Source organism: Pholis gunnellus (genome assembly GCF_910591455.1).
Source record: "Pholis gunnellus genome assembly, chromosome: 14".
Taxonomy (NCBI): Eukaryota; Metazoa; Chordata; class Actinopteri; order Perciformes; family Pholidae; genus Pholis; species Pholis gunnellus.
In genome coordinates, this window is record NC_136541.1 from 14,482,585 (window position 1) to 14,494,718 (window position 12,134).

At 40.9% G+C, this 12,134-nt stretch overlaps 1 protein-coding gene across 2 annotated transcripts in view; it reads left to right on the plus strand.

Moving 5' to 3' along the window:
* The first annotated feature begins 1,159 nt into the window (after nt 1–1,159).
* The window catches only part of LOC306705946 (myomegalin), a 36,150-nt gene continuing 25,175 nt past the window's right edge, over nt 1,160–12,134 (plus strand). For both annotated transcript variants that reach the window (XM_079172839.1, XM_079172840.1), the window contains exons 1-6: nt 1,160–1,671; nt 6,735–6,811; nt 8,522–8,645; nt 8,736–8,893; nt 8,987–9,143; nt 9,736–9,789. In XM_079172839.1, the coding sequence (XP_079028965.1) occupies nt 1,429–1,671; nt 6,735–6,811; nt 8,522–8,645; nt 8,736–8,893; nt 8,987–9,143; nt 9,736–9,789 (813 nt within the window). In that variant the 5' untranslated portion in view covers nt 1,160–1,428. The remainder of the gene's footprint in view (nt 1,672–6,734; nt 6,812–8,521; nt 8,646–8,735; nt 8,894–8,986; nt 9,144–9,735; nt 9,790–12,134) is intronic.

Genomic DNA, 12,134 nt, shown 5'->3' on the forward strand with positions numbered 1-12,134 from the left:
TCCAACGGACACAAAGAAACCTCAGCATTCACTCGTGTTTCTTGACACCAAAATGACTGTAACGTTAAGTCCAATATTTACTGTCCTTTTAGCTCTGTTTTGGTCTCCACCAACATCTTAGAAAAATATCTCGGCATTTATCTCACTAATCTTAACGGTTATCACAAGCTAGCTTTAGCTAGTTGCTAACTTTGTCGGTCTGGGATTCAAGACTCTAATGCATCTAAAAAAATATTTTACATTTTTCTGTACTACATTTATTTGACAGCTATAGTAAGGCTTCTAGTTACTTTTAAGATCAAGGTATACAAACCATATGATCAGTTTTTCAGAAAAGATGCATCATTTTATTGTACATTAAACTAAATTATATAGTTAAAATGACTTTAACCAACCACATAAAATGATGAATACAGTTGTATCTGTAATAATCTAATCATAAAATATTACACTGACAGGTTCTATACATTTTTGATACTTAAAGTACGTGTTGCTGTACTTTTACTAAAGTAAGATTTTGAATGTAAGGCTTTTACTTATAATAGATTATTTTTACATTAGGTTATTAAGTAAAATGTATTCAGAAAAACCCATTACTTTGGATGTGAGGTGTACTAAACCTGCTCTAGGATATATGTTTGACCCAGTTGGAGTTCAGAGGGTTGAAGCAGCAAGAACGTATACACCTACACACATCTATTAGTAAGAAAAAAAGAGATAAAGTAGTTTGCTCAAAGTGGTGTGTAATTGTATAGTGTCTTCCAAAGAAACACCTCGTTAATCAAGTGTTTTCTGAGCTACCCTGAATGTGTTAAAGTATTTACCTTGCAGAATAGCAAAATAAAACAAATATTGACAAACTGGAAAAACCAAATGTATTTTCAATACAACAGAAAAGGACAAAAAGGACACAAATCTGACCCCCTCTCTTCTCTTCGTGTCCCTGTTTGTTCGTTTTGGCGCTCCTGTTTTGCAGAGGGGTGAGATTTCCCTTCATATCACAACTGCTTGTGAGCCCTGAACATCTTACCTCCCCTCCCCCTTCTCCCCCTCCACCCCCTCCACCCATCTCCCCTGGCAGACTGGGATTCCAGGGATGTCTCATCCGGTAAAATAAGCTCCTGTCCCGTCCCATAGCAGACCAGAACGCACTATGGAGCTGACATGGCTACATGGCTGAGCGGCCAGACTGCAGAGTCGCCCTCTGCACTGCAAACACCCCTATAGACTCTAGCGTGTGTGTGTGAATGTGTTGGTCTTAGTGTGCGTTTCTAGATGGTATCCCAATGGCCTGTTAGAGGCTACGATACCACTTTGTAAATAATTTGATTATTTTGACATTATGCTCTTTTGGAGAAGGAGGTAGCATGTCTAACGGTTACCGGACTCTAACAGATGGACATGCCATGACAGTCGCTGTCCTTTACAATGGACTCCCTATTCTCCCATGATACGGATAGGTCGAAAGACGACTGTTCATTTCTGACCCATAACGGACATGTTAAGCCGTGTCGGTGCTCTTTGACGGCCATGTCTAACGGTTACCGTACTTTGTCACAGCACCTGAATGACTTGAAGAAGGAGAACTTCAGCCTCAAGCTCCGCATCTACTTCCTGGAGGAGAGGATACAGCAGAAGTACGAGGAGAGCAGTGAGGATGTCTATCGTACGGTGAGTAGGGCACCGCTCGTCGGAGCATGAGGAAACGACTAATGATGAATGGGACTCCAAGGGGTGTGAGGAGATGTTGTGAAGGGTCACTTCACAATCAACAACATGATCAAAAATCATTCACTTTGCTTTGTGGAGGGATTTGACACTGAGTAGATAATCAAAAGAGTTCATTTGTGCCTTATGTCATAGAAAGTGATTGTTATCGTGACCGTATACAGGTTTGTTGTCCTGAAGAGTTGCTTTACAGAGCCACTTGTTGTTGACCTAGCTGTCGCACTGATGTGGTTGAAGTGATGGGCCCTGTTTGTTTTACCAAGTGTATGTTTTTACATATGGCTGACCTGTGAGGGACTATACATTAACTAGCTCTGGAACTAATATTTGATGCAGTTTGTGTGTGTACCAAGCTCACCTATCTGTCCAGCAGGACCTCTGTGCATTGTGTTCATTATACTGGGATTTGATACTAAACTAGACAACACTACAACTCTGGATATATAGAGACCATCTGTGAACCTGTAATGGAATGTCAGGCTTTGATGATCATTTTCTTTTTTAAGTTTATCATGGCGGCATGTGTGTGAGCCGTTAGCAGAGCTGGATATTGATCCTCGTCCTTTTTTGGTCCAGACCAAAATGTGTCGTAACACCAAGTTGGGCCACTGACTCAAACTTTAGTACCACAGCAGTCTCTGGTTTCATTTTACTTTATTTGGATAATTTTGTAATTAATTGTACTAAGTGACATGTACAGGTGTGTATTTGGAACAAAGAGAGCACTAGTTGGATTTGGGATAAGGAGAGGAGAAGCTGGATCGGAGCATCCTTGCGTTTATCAAATACTTCCTGATTTAAATTTTTAAATGTCAATTTCCTTGCTACACTAGCTATGATGCACATTGTGGAAATGTTGGATTTGAATTAGAAAAGTGTCGAAAAGGACAGTGGGTGTCCTTCCTGTATGCTGTACAGATCCTAAAGCCTTCAGCGGTTTAGTTACTCTTTAATCAATCAGTAAGAAGAAAACAGTATCAACAATCCCTTCTTTCGCTAGTACCAGTTTGTTTTTATGTGAGTGTGAAAGTTCATTCTTTACCCTGGTAATAATAGTCTAACAAAAGTAATGATAGACAGCAACACCCCCTGAAAATCTGGTTGTTGCTTACCTCCATTAACTTCTCAACCTGATGCCGTGAACGTGTGGCTCTTTGTGCTGTGCACACTTCACAAACCATCTTTTAATTCAATCTGCAAACCACATATAAATCTGTGCATTTCAAGAGCTTATGGTCCAAATACAACGGTTAAACAATGTTGCCTTTAAGAAACAACAAACTGTTGGGAATTGTAATGTCTTACCTCGATATCCATGTTGAAAAATGATTTACCTGTGGAAATGTAATCAGGTACACACGTTTTTCTGTAGTTTACTCGGTGAAGGTCTGTGTATATCTGTTCACTTTGTGGAACTGTTGCATTCTATATACACACACACACGCACACACACACACACACACACACACATTAATATGTGCTCAAACATTTTCTGACCTGCAGATGCTATAAGTTTGTATTTATTTATAATTTGAATGTATGCTTCACAAAACTGCACCAAAACAGACATTCATTTTGAGTCTGTCAATACAAGTGTTTGCTACCATAGTCTCTTGCGTCTCTTACCATTTCGGTACTTTCAAATGTTAGCATTTGAAGCAAAACTTGGGTATTTTATGCACTTATACTCAAAATCCATTGCGACAGTGATTGTGTAAATCTCAGCTGTATTCACTGATTCACACTCATCAGAACAGACTGTGACACATTCTGCTTATTGTCTTATTAAAATATGAACATTGGCTACAGACTTGAACTTTTCATCAACTGCTGTAGCCAGGGGTTTGTTTCCTCACCTGCACACAGAATAGAAGCATTACAAAATTCATTTTTATTCTTGTGTTGTGTTTATACTTTTCAATAATTTCAAAAGGAGCTTCTGTGGTCAAATTGACTTTTAAGTATTGATTTACAGTAAGAAGAAACCTACAATCAAGAGGTCAAAAATGAATCATTTTTAGTCCCAAAAATTGTGAATTTTCTTTCATTCCTCTTCCTGTGTGTGCGTCATTTCTATGCACGTGTCAATATCTGTCGGCGCCTGCACTCTGTTTGTCTCGGGGTGTGCGTCGATCTGTGCCACTCTGTGCATGAAAAGTGTGCGTCTACAACAAGGTGACCCGGCTCAGCTGTTGTCTGTTTACACGAGCCAGGCGGCATTTAAAACTCGCCTCTCTGATCATCAACAACTCTTTGAGAAAAGCTAAATGGCGGTTTGATCCAGTCAAACAAGACCTGAGCGTCCTGCTACTTATCCTCCACAATTACTGCATACCAGCAGTGATTGAGTAAACTGATCCCACGTCATCTGAAGGGATTTTAATCCTTGTGCTTCACAATCTCTCACTCTGTGCAGCTGAAGGATAATCACTGTTTTATTGGAGACTAAATCTTTGTTCCATAGCTGTTAATTGACCTGAGCTGCCCATTGCTCTGCTGGTTGAGTGTCATGTCAGTGTCAGTGTTCCCATCCTCCAAAGCATTTCAGTGTAATATGAAATGAGGTGCCTTGGTCCTGGGCACATACTGATCTCTCTCTGAGCTCCAGAGACTCTATTTATAGAGCCGGCTTGACTGCAATGATTTATTTATCACATGCATCCATGAGTGTCCATATGACAAAGTTGCTTTGTATGTTTCTCTTCGTCATATGGTTTGTTACACTGGTGTCATTTTTTTTGCAGGATTTAAATTCAGTCGTGCCACGCAGTTCATTTTTTGATTGATCGAGAGAAAGTTAATCATCAGCTATTTTGATAATAACCAATCATTCATCCAAACATTCCCTACTTCCAGCTTCTCCGTTGAAAAGGATTTGCTGCTTTTTCTTTATCTTATGGGATTGTAAATTTAATATCTTTGAATTCAGATTTTTCAGTATTTCGTAGCGTGTTTCACTGTTTTCATTCATGTAAATAACGTGATGCTACCAGAGCATGAATGGTTTAGTATGGAAGATGCAAAATGAGCAGCATCATCAACAGACGAACTGAGAGTAAAATATTATATCTGTCAGTCGGTGATCAGTCACAATGTTGCAGGTGTTTGGTTTATGAGTGTTTTGAAGTGCAGCCGTCTCCCTCCTCTTGCACAGTTTGGTTATTAGGGGATCTGTTGCTGGGGACCGGCAGGCCAGGAGGGGCCATAATAGCAGCTGGTGCACTGTGATGAGTGTCTATAAATAGAGCTGTTTTCAAGAGAGAAAATGTCTCTCTTACTGTAAGCAACGTTGTTGACACACACACACACACACACACACGCACACACACACACACACACACACACACACACACACACACGTTCCTCTGGCCTTGTGAGTGACATTCATTTATTATCAGAGCATTTAGGTGAATCATTTACAGTCATTAGCTATGCAGAGCACATGGCCGGTCATGTGTTTCATCAATTAGTTGCTGCTGCATTACTTGACTGCACAGTTGAGTTCTTGAGAGATTAATTATGAAAACGAGCTTTGTGTCTTTGGTTCTTAAAGAGCCTTACATAAATCTGAAGAAAATATATATGCAGGCCTTTAAAACATGTTAAACATTGAATAGTTATTAGAGTTATTGTTAATTAATGAGTAATAAAATACATAGCTTTTCTAATTTTTGTTTAATCATGTCCCTTAGAATTAGTTAATTTAATAAATGTACTATAATATTAGTGTTTTCTAATATTATTTAAAGAAAATGTTTTCTTTTTGGATTTTGTTTTGCTAAAAAAACTAACTTTAAATAACCTAAACTCCATAAGTTATTTGATATTTGTCACTTTCTGATTTGACGTGACCAGTTTATGTGTGTTGTGAGTGTATGTGTAGTATGTGCGTGTTGATCACTCATGGTGCCTCTCAGGAGTAGGCTTCAGGCTGTGAGTGTTGGTGCACATGTAGCCCGGCTCTCTGTGAGTGTTAAGGACATGAAGCTCTCTGGCAGGGACAGGGGAACAGCAGGCTTGGACATGCTTTAACATATACTAAAAAGTTTCTAAGACAAAAAGAGAGAAAGAACAAGGGAGGACAGAAGAGAGCAGACACAGGGACCGAGACGCAGATAGATCAAGATGACGGACAAGAGATAGTGGACCATCTGTTGAGATGAACACGAGCCAAGCTGTAGTGATAAAACCAGCTATCAGATGAGTCCATCAGACAGACGGACGGATAAACTGTCCCCTTGCGGCTCTCTAAGGTCAGAACGTAAAGAATGAGCCCAACCAATCCTGCTGTTTAGATCCTCTGTCCCCCAGTGTAAGAGCCCTGATTGGCTCGAAAATGTCCCATGTGGACCCCTGCAGGTAAATAAACTGTGGAGTTTAGCCTTTGGCCCCGAAGGTGAATATCTGAGCTGCCCTGAATTCACCAGCTCTAAATATACCAGCCATGACAGCTCGGTCACATGTTCTGTACTGAGCCTGACTCACGCAGAGACAGAGAGGCTAGTTTGTGATGAAGAGATGTAAGAAACAAGAGGAAAAGTACTCTACATGTGAGGGAGGGAAGAACACTTTAGATACAGACAAACCCAGTGAATATAAAACCAATGAAAGACAGCGTGTCAAGCATATTAAAACCTTTTCTTTTAAATCCAGAATCTGTAACTGAACCTCAGATATACAGAACAGGCACACCCTACACAAAGCCTTTATTATCTTTATTATTGATGATGAATCAGGTGTGCGAGGTATCTCCAAAATATATTGTAACTTGGTTTTCTTTATGTAATTCTATGAAATTACAGAATGTATAGAATAAATCTGTTTTGCCAATATTGTAATCTTGATCACTTTAACAGGAATATTGTAGTAATTGGCCACTATCATTGATACTACAGTATAATTACAAATTGTCATTTATCTGGTGCACGATTTAACGCTGATGTTGGAGGAGATGTTTGATGACTCATGACCAGTGACTGACCTTCTACTACTTTCATCTGTTGCAGAACATCGAGCTGAAGGTGGAAGTAGAGAGCTTGAAGCAGGAGCTCCAGGAGAAACAGCAGCTTTTGGACAAAGCACTGTAAGTCTTCCATTTATTTTTTATCATGATTATTGGTGGGCAGATACACAAGTTGCTACAATGCCTACAAGCTTGTTTTACTTTTAGGCTTTGATAACAAAGATAAATCCTCTATAATACTGTGTGTACGATGTGTTGGAGTGTGTGTGTGTGTGTGTGTGTGTGTGTGTGTGGACCTCCATCTATGGGTATTGGCTCCATGGTCCTGTCCTAACTGTGGCAACACCTCATATCTCCAACAGCTCATATGTCATGCAGCTGCTGAAAGAGATAACACACACACACACACACACACACATTAAGGACACACAGAAGCCTCCATGGATAGACAAATTACCCACAATTTAAACCCCTAACATGTTACAAAAGTCTTGTTTAAGATTATTGTCGACAGGCTGTAACAACTGCTGTTGATCTACATGTGACACGATAATGAGGAAGACTGCCCTGTTGATTCCCTTAAAACTCACGTCCTCCTCTACCTGCTGGGCTTCTATTGCTCCAGGATGGAGCTTGAACCTGCTGCTGGAGTTTGGTTGATTCCATGTGCAATGGAATTGCACATGGTGCAATTCCATGGTGGTCCAGGGTGGTGGTCTTTCTGTGTTGGGTCATTTCAGTCATCATTCTCTATGTCTTACTTACCGTCGGCCTGCGTCACTGCTGAAATTGACAGAGATCGCGGTTGAAGATCGTGGTTGTTGACCTTTAAATAGTTATAGTTCATTATTGTTGGTGCTCTTGGAAAGGACTAAATGGTTTGTATTACTGGTCTCTATTTCTGTTGCCGTTGTCACTCCCTCTCTTCACATTCTGTAGTATTGTTACAGTCTGACCAACACTTCATGCCCGAGCGTCTCATTTTTAAGCACAGTCTTATCTGACAGTGTCTTGGGTCCCATGAACTTGAAGCCTCACATTGTTTCTCTGTAGTTTAAGTTGTTTGTATTGTTGACAGGCCAAGATTACTGACATGTCGCAGAAAGGCTGGCGCTTAGCATGAAGGTCTTGTGCACCACACATAAAGGACACTTGTCCACGAGACAGAGATTTGCATTACTCATGCTGGTTGAAAATATCCCAGCTATTTGAGCTGTTGCATGCGGTCGACAGAGTTAAAAACGTACGTAGAGAGGGCCCAGGGCAGGACTCATGGCGACATTGTGGCGTGTGCCATTCTGGGAGCAGAAATTCTGGGATGGCGTCGTTGACTGACTAAGTGATATAGACAGATGCTCGCACAGGAGGAGTGAGGAGATCACTTACGTCATGAACCGGGAATACAAAGACACGGGATGAGTGTGAGAAATTTCACATCTCAAAAAGTTTAGAATGTTCATATGTATGTATTATGTAGCTTTCACAGTGTGTATCTATTGAGTTGGACACCACAAAGTCCAGGTTACTTACAAAAGGAAAAAGGACTTAAATTGCATCATATGCTGTATGTTTTCAACCTTTCACCACGTTCAGATTGTGTGAACACCACTAACCATGACAACAAAAGCCTACACCATGTGGAAAAGGTGTTGGGTCTCCCATGAGCACCGTAGCAGACAGGAGAGTGATGACATCTTTGTGTCGTGGCTCTGCATCATGTTCTAATGCTTACACCACTGGCTACATTGCCTTTAAAGTGAGCTGATTTGGGCTGTAGTCATTGCGATACCTCGGATCAACTCTGATTTGCCTTTTAACCTTGTTGAACAGCATAACAGCAGAGAGCTTGACCCATCACAATGAGGCCGAGCTGCAGAGACGATGTCGGGAGAGACAGCAGGAAATCGACCACATGGAGCAAGTGCTTGAGACTAAGATTCAGCTCCTGCAGGAGGTTCGTCTGCTCACACCCTCTGCTGGTTGAACTGACACACAGCGGCATCAGGTTTACAAATCCTAACTGTGTATGCATGTGTATTTTCAGGAGGCCCAGCTAGCACGCAGCGAGGCTGAGCGGAGGGCCTCGCTGGCTGGATCGCACTCCCACGCCTCCCTCCTCTCTCTCGACACCCCCATGGAGGACACCACAGAGGACGAGAGGCCTCCCAGCATCCTGTCCCCATCCAACACCAACAAAGACAGGTGCAAAACACTAAGAAATCTCCACAACCACAACTGCCTATCAAACCAAATCCACCTCCCTGTCTCACTGGCATTTCCTCTGTCTGCGTTCAGGTTAATAGAGGAGCTGACTAAAGATCTTTGCTCCAAGGAGGCGCTCATCACAGAGCTGAGCGGAGAGAAGACGACTCTCACACTCAGGGTGGGAGAGCTGGAGGGACAAGTTCAGGAGCTGTCTTCATCTCTGCTGCAGAAGGACAAGGATGTTGATGTATGTCGACATTGTATTCCTATTATTAATGACGCCTAACATCAAAAAAACCTCTTTGGAGTCTTAGCAAATGGATACCCAGACAAGAAAGTGTTGGAACCCTTCAGTAAATCTGTTTCTATCAGCTAGTCATCCCTAGAGTATATCATTCAAACCCTGCATGGTGTTTACAAGACTTCTAATATTACTGCATTCCTCTGGCCCACCATGTCTCCTCTGGCCAAACTTCTATTCTAGAAAGCAGCATATGTGACATTCCCAAACCTTATTTTAACAGCTATTAATGTAGGTCACAAGAACTATTTGCACGCACAAACTGCTCCTCAGACAAAGGTCACACTGCAGGGGAACATGGAAGATAAGATAAACCTGTATTGATCCCCAGCGGGGGAAATTCTGAATTGTTGTGTTCAAGTATTCTCCCATGAAGTATGATGTAGAAAAAAACAATAATTTTTCCATGAAGGTTCATTCGTTCCCTTTCCTGTTTCCTCATGTGTTTCCTTAATCTTAAAATGTATTGTAATGGCAATTATTTGAATTCTCAGATTAGTACATGCAGTAAGTTAATAGTCTGTCTCCATTCTTACAGTTTTATCAGGAGGAACTTGGTCGAGAGAGGCTGCGCATCGAACAGGAGATGCAGGTGTGTGGAGCTCTGTATCTGTATGTTGGTTCATTCGTCTTCACATGTTATTATAGAGTTCTCCACTAGGTGTCAGAACAGCATCACAGTTCTCTCTTGATGTCAGCCGGACTGCCTCCTTATGGAGAAGTTAAACATTGCATTTTCACACAGGAGCTGACGACTGTAGATAAAATGGACACATATTTGAACAATTTGCACATTTTTACAAAAGTATTTAAGATAGAGGGAGGTCAGACAATTTGCAATACAACCAGTACGTTAGAGATTGTGGTACAAAACCAACAAACTGGACCAAAGTTTGAATATTTTTTCTCTCGTTTTGCCCATTAAGAAAAGAGAAGTATGAGTCTGTCTCTGCAGAATGTTGTCTGCAGAAGTAAACCTAATAAAATCAATACAACTACTCTTCGTAATGCAATGTCATAGCAAAAAGTAAGTAAACATCAAGTGAAACGTCCTGTGGTGAGCTGGAACTTTGCTCATCTTTGTGCAATCTAACCCTGAATGTTTCATCATCGGCAGTGGCTTATTCCGATCTGATTGATCAACAACACAGATATGATGGTGAACCTTCCTCTAAAATGAACAAACAGTTAGTCTTAGTCTTCTTGTACTGCAATGGAGCACCATGTGAGACTGCTCGTGAAAGATCTTACAGAGGCTTTATCTCATCACACGAAGTGCCAGAATCTCATTACATTTATAGGCTTTAGCTGCACTGACATCCCCAAGGACACATTTCTGTCCTGATGTCTAAATACGAATGGAAGGGGGACCATTATGTGAGCTCCCTTTACCTAGTATAGTCTTTGCCATCAAGATGCACTTCCAATAATCAATAATCATAACCACAGTCTGCTTTATTATTCACCGTTCTTGTGCTGTGCAGTGTTGCTTCGTGTTATTTGGCCTGAATGCGTCACAGTATTTGTTGCAAACATTGTTGTTTTTGTTGGGTGGGGCGTTTTAACTTGTAAATCAGTTGTGAATGACAGATGCAAATGTCCTCACCAGGCAGGTTCTCTGCTCAGATTGTGTGAGTGTTAGTGTGCAGGACAGAATTAAACAAAGCGGTGTAGTGTGCTCGGTAATGGACGACAACACTGTATGTGCAAAACATTTAGTCACTCAGGGAACAGTGGGGTAGTGTCTTAGAGTGTGACTAGTAATGTACATATGATGTGCAACATATTGTGTCTGAGTGTTTATATAGATAAGAAAGGACACAGTCTTAATATGAGCACAACACGGAGAGCTGAATTTGAATTACCATTGTGTTGTTGGTTTTGGGATCAATGCAGAGGACATTTGCAAAGGGAGGTGACAGTTATTGTTGGTTGTGCGCAATCATTCCCTATTATCCAATACACCATGAGACATATTTTTCATTTTAAGAAGTTAAGGAAAAACAGTTCCAGGTAAAATACAGCTAAAACAAAAATGATTTGCCATATCTTTATATTATTCTAAACGTGGCCCACAATTATACTTATTAGCAATTTGTGTTCTGCAGCAGTGACAGAAACAGCGATATTCACATCTACTCACAGAAATCATGTGAGGATCAGTAACTGGGGTCTTGTGTGTGTGTGTGTGTGTGTGTACATTCCCACGAGGCGCCTTCTTGCATATGTGCGTGTGTGCATGCAGGCATCTTGCTGGTTAGCAGTTTAGCGGGTCTGGTTTCAGCCGGGTTGTCGATAGGTCAGGTTGACCTTTGAGTGCTCAGCGCTCCCAACACTGATATCAAGTTGTGTAGTTTCCTACAGACACTCGCAATAAGAGCTCCTAATTAATTCCACAGACACGACAGCCATTTACATCAAATCTATGTCTGGTGAGAGAGAAAGAGCCAGGAAAGAAATATCATCTGAAACCTCTAAAGACAATTAAGACTATTTCCAGGGTTTCCTTTTTAAGAATAATTTGTAGCAATTGGTATACTGTAAACAACTATAATCCTTTATACATTTGCTTGTATTCAATTACATAGGACATCTGATCAAAAAGAAGGAATATCATATATCCAGTGTTATTATATTGCTGTATTCTTCTCTCATGTGTTGTCTGCAGCCTCCTTCATGCAAATTCTAACACATTTTTGGATTTTGCACTGCATATCTACGAGGAAAGCATGACCATCTGTTTGTGCCCCCTAGGAAAACAGAAATTGTGGTCACGGCTGTGAAGCACAGTCAAATGCATGAGAAAAAGATAGTTGTTTGACCATCACAGTCAAATCATTGTTGAAATATTTGCTCCATGACAACAAGAAGTAAAAATAATACTAATCTTGAGGCAATAGCATGTATTGACATAAGGTACGCTGGTCGGATGAGGGC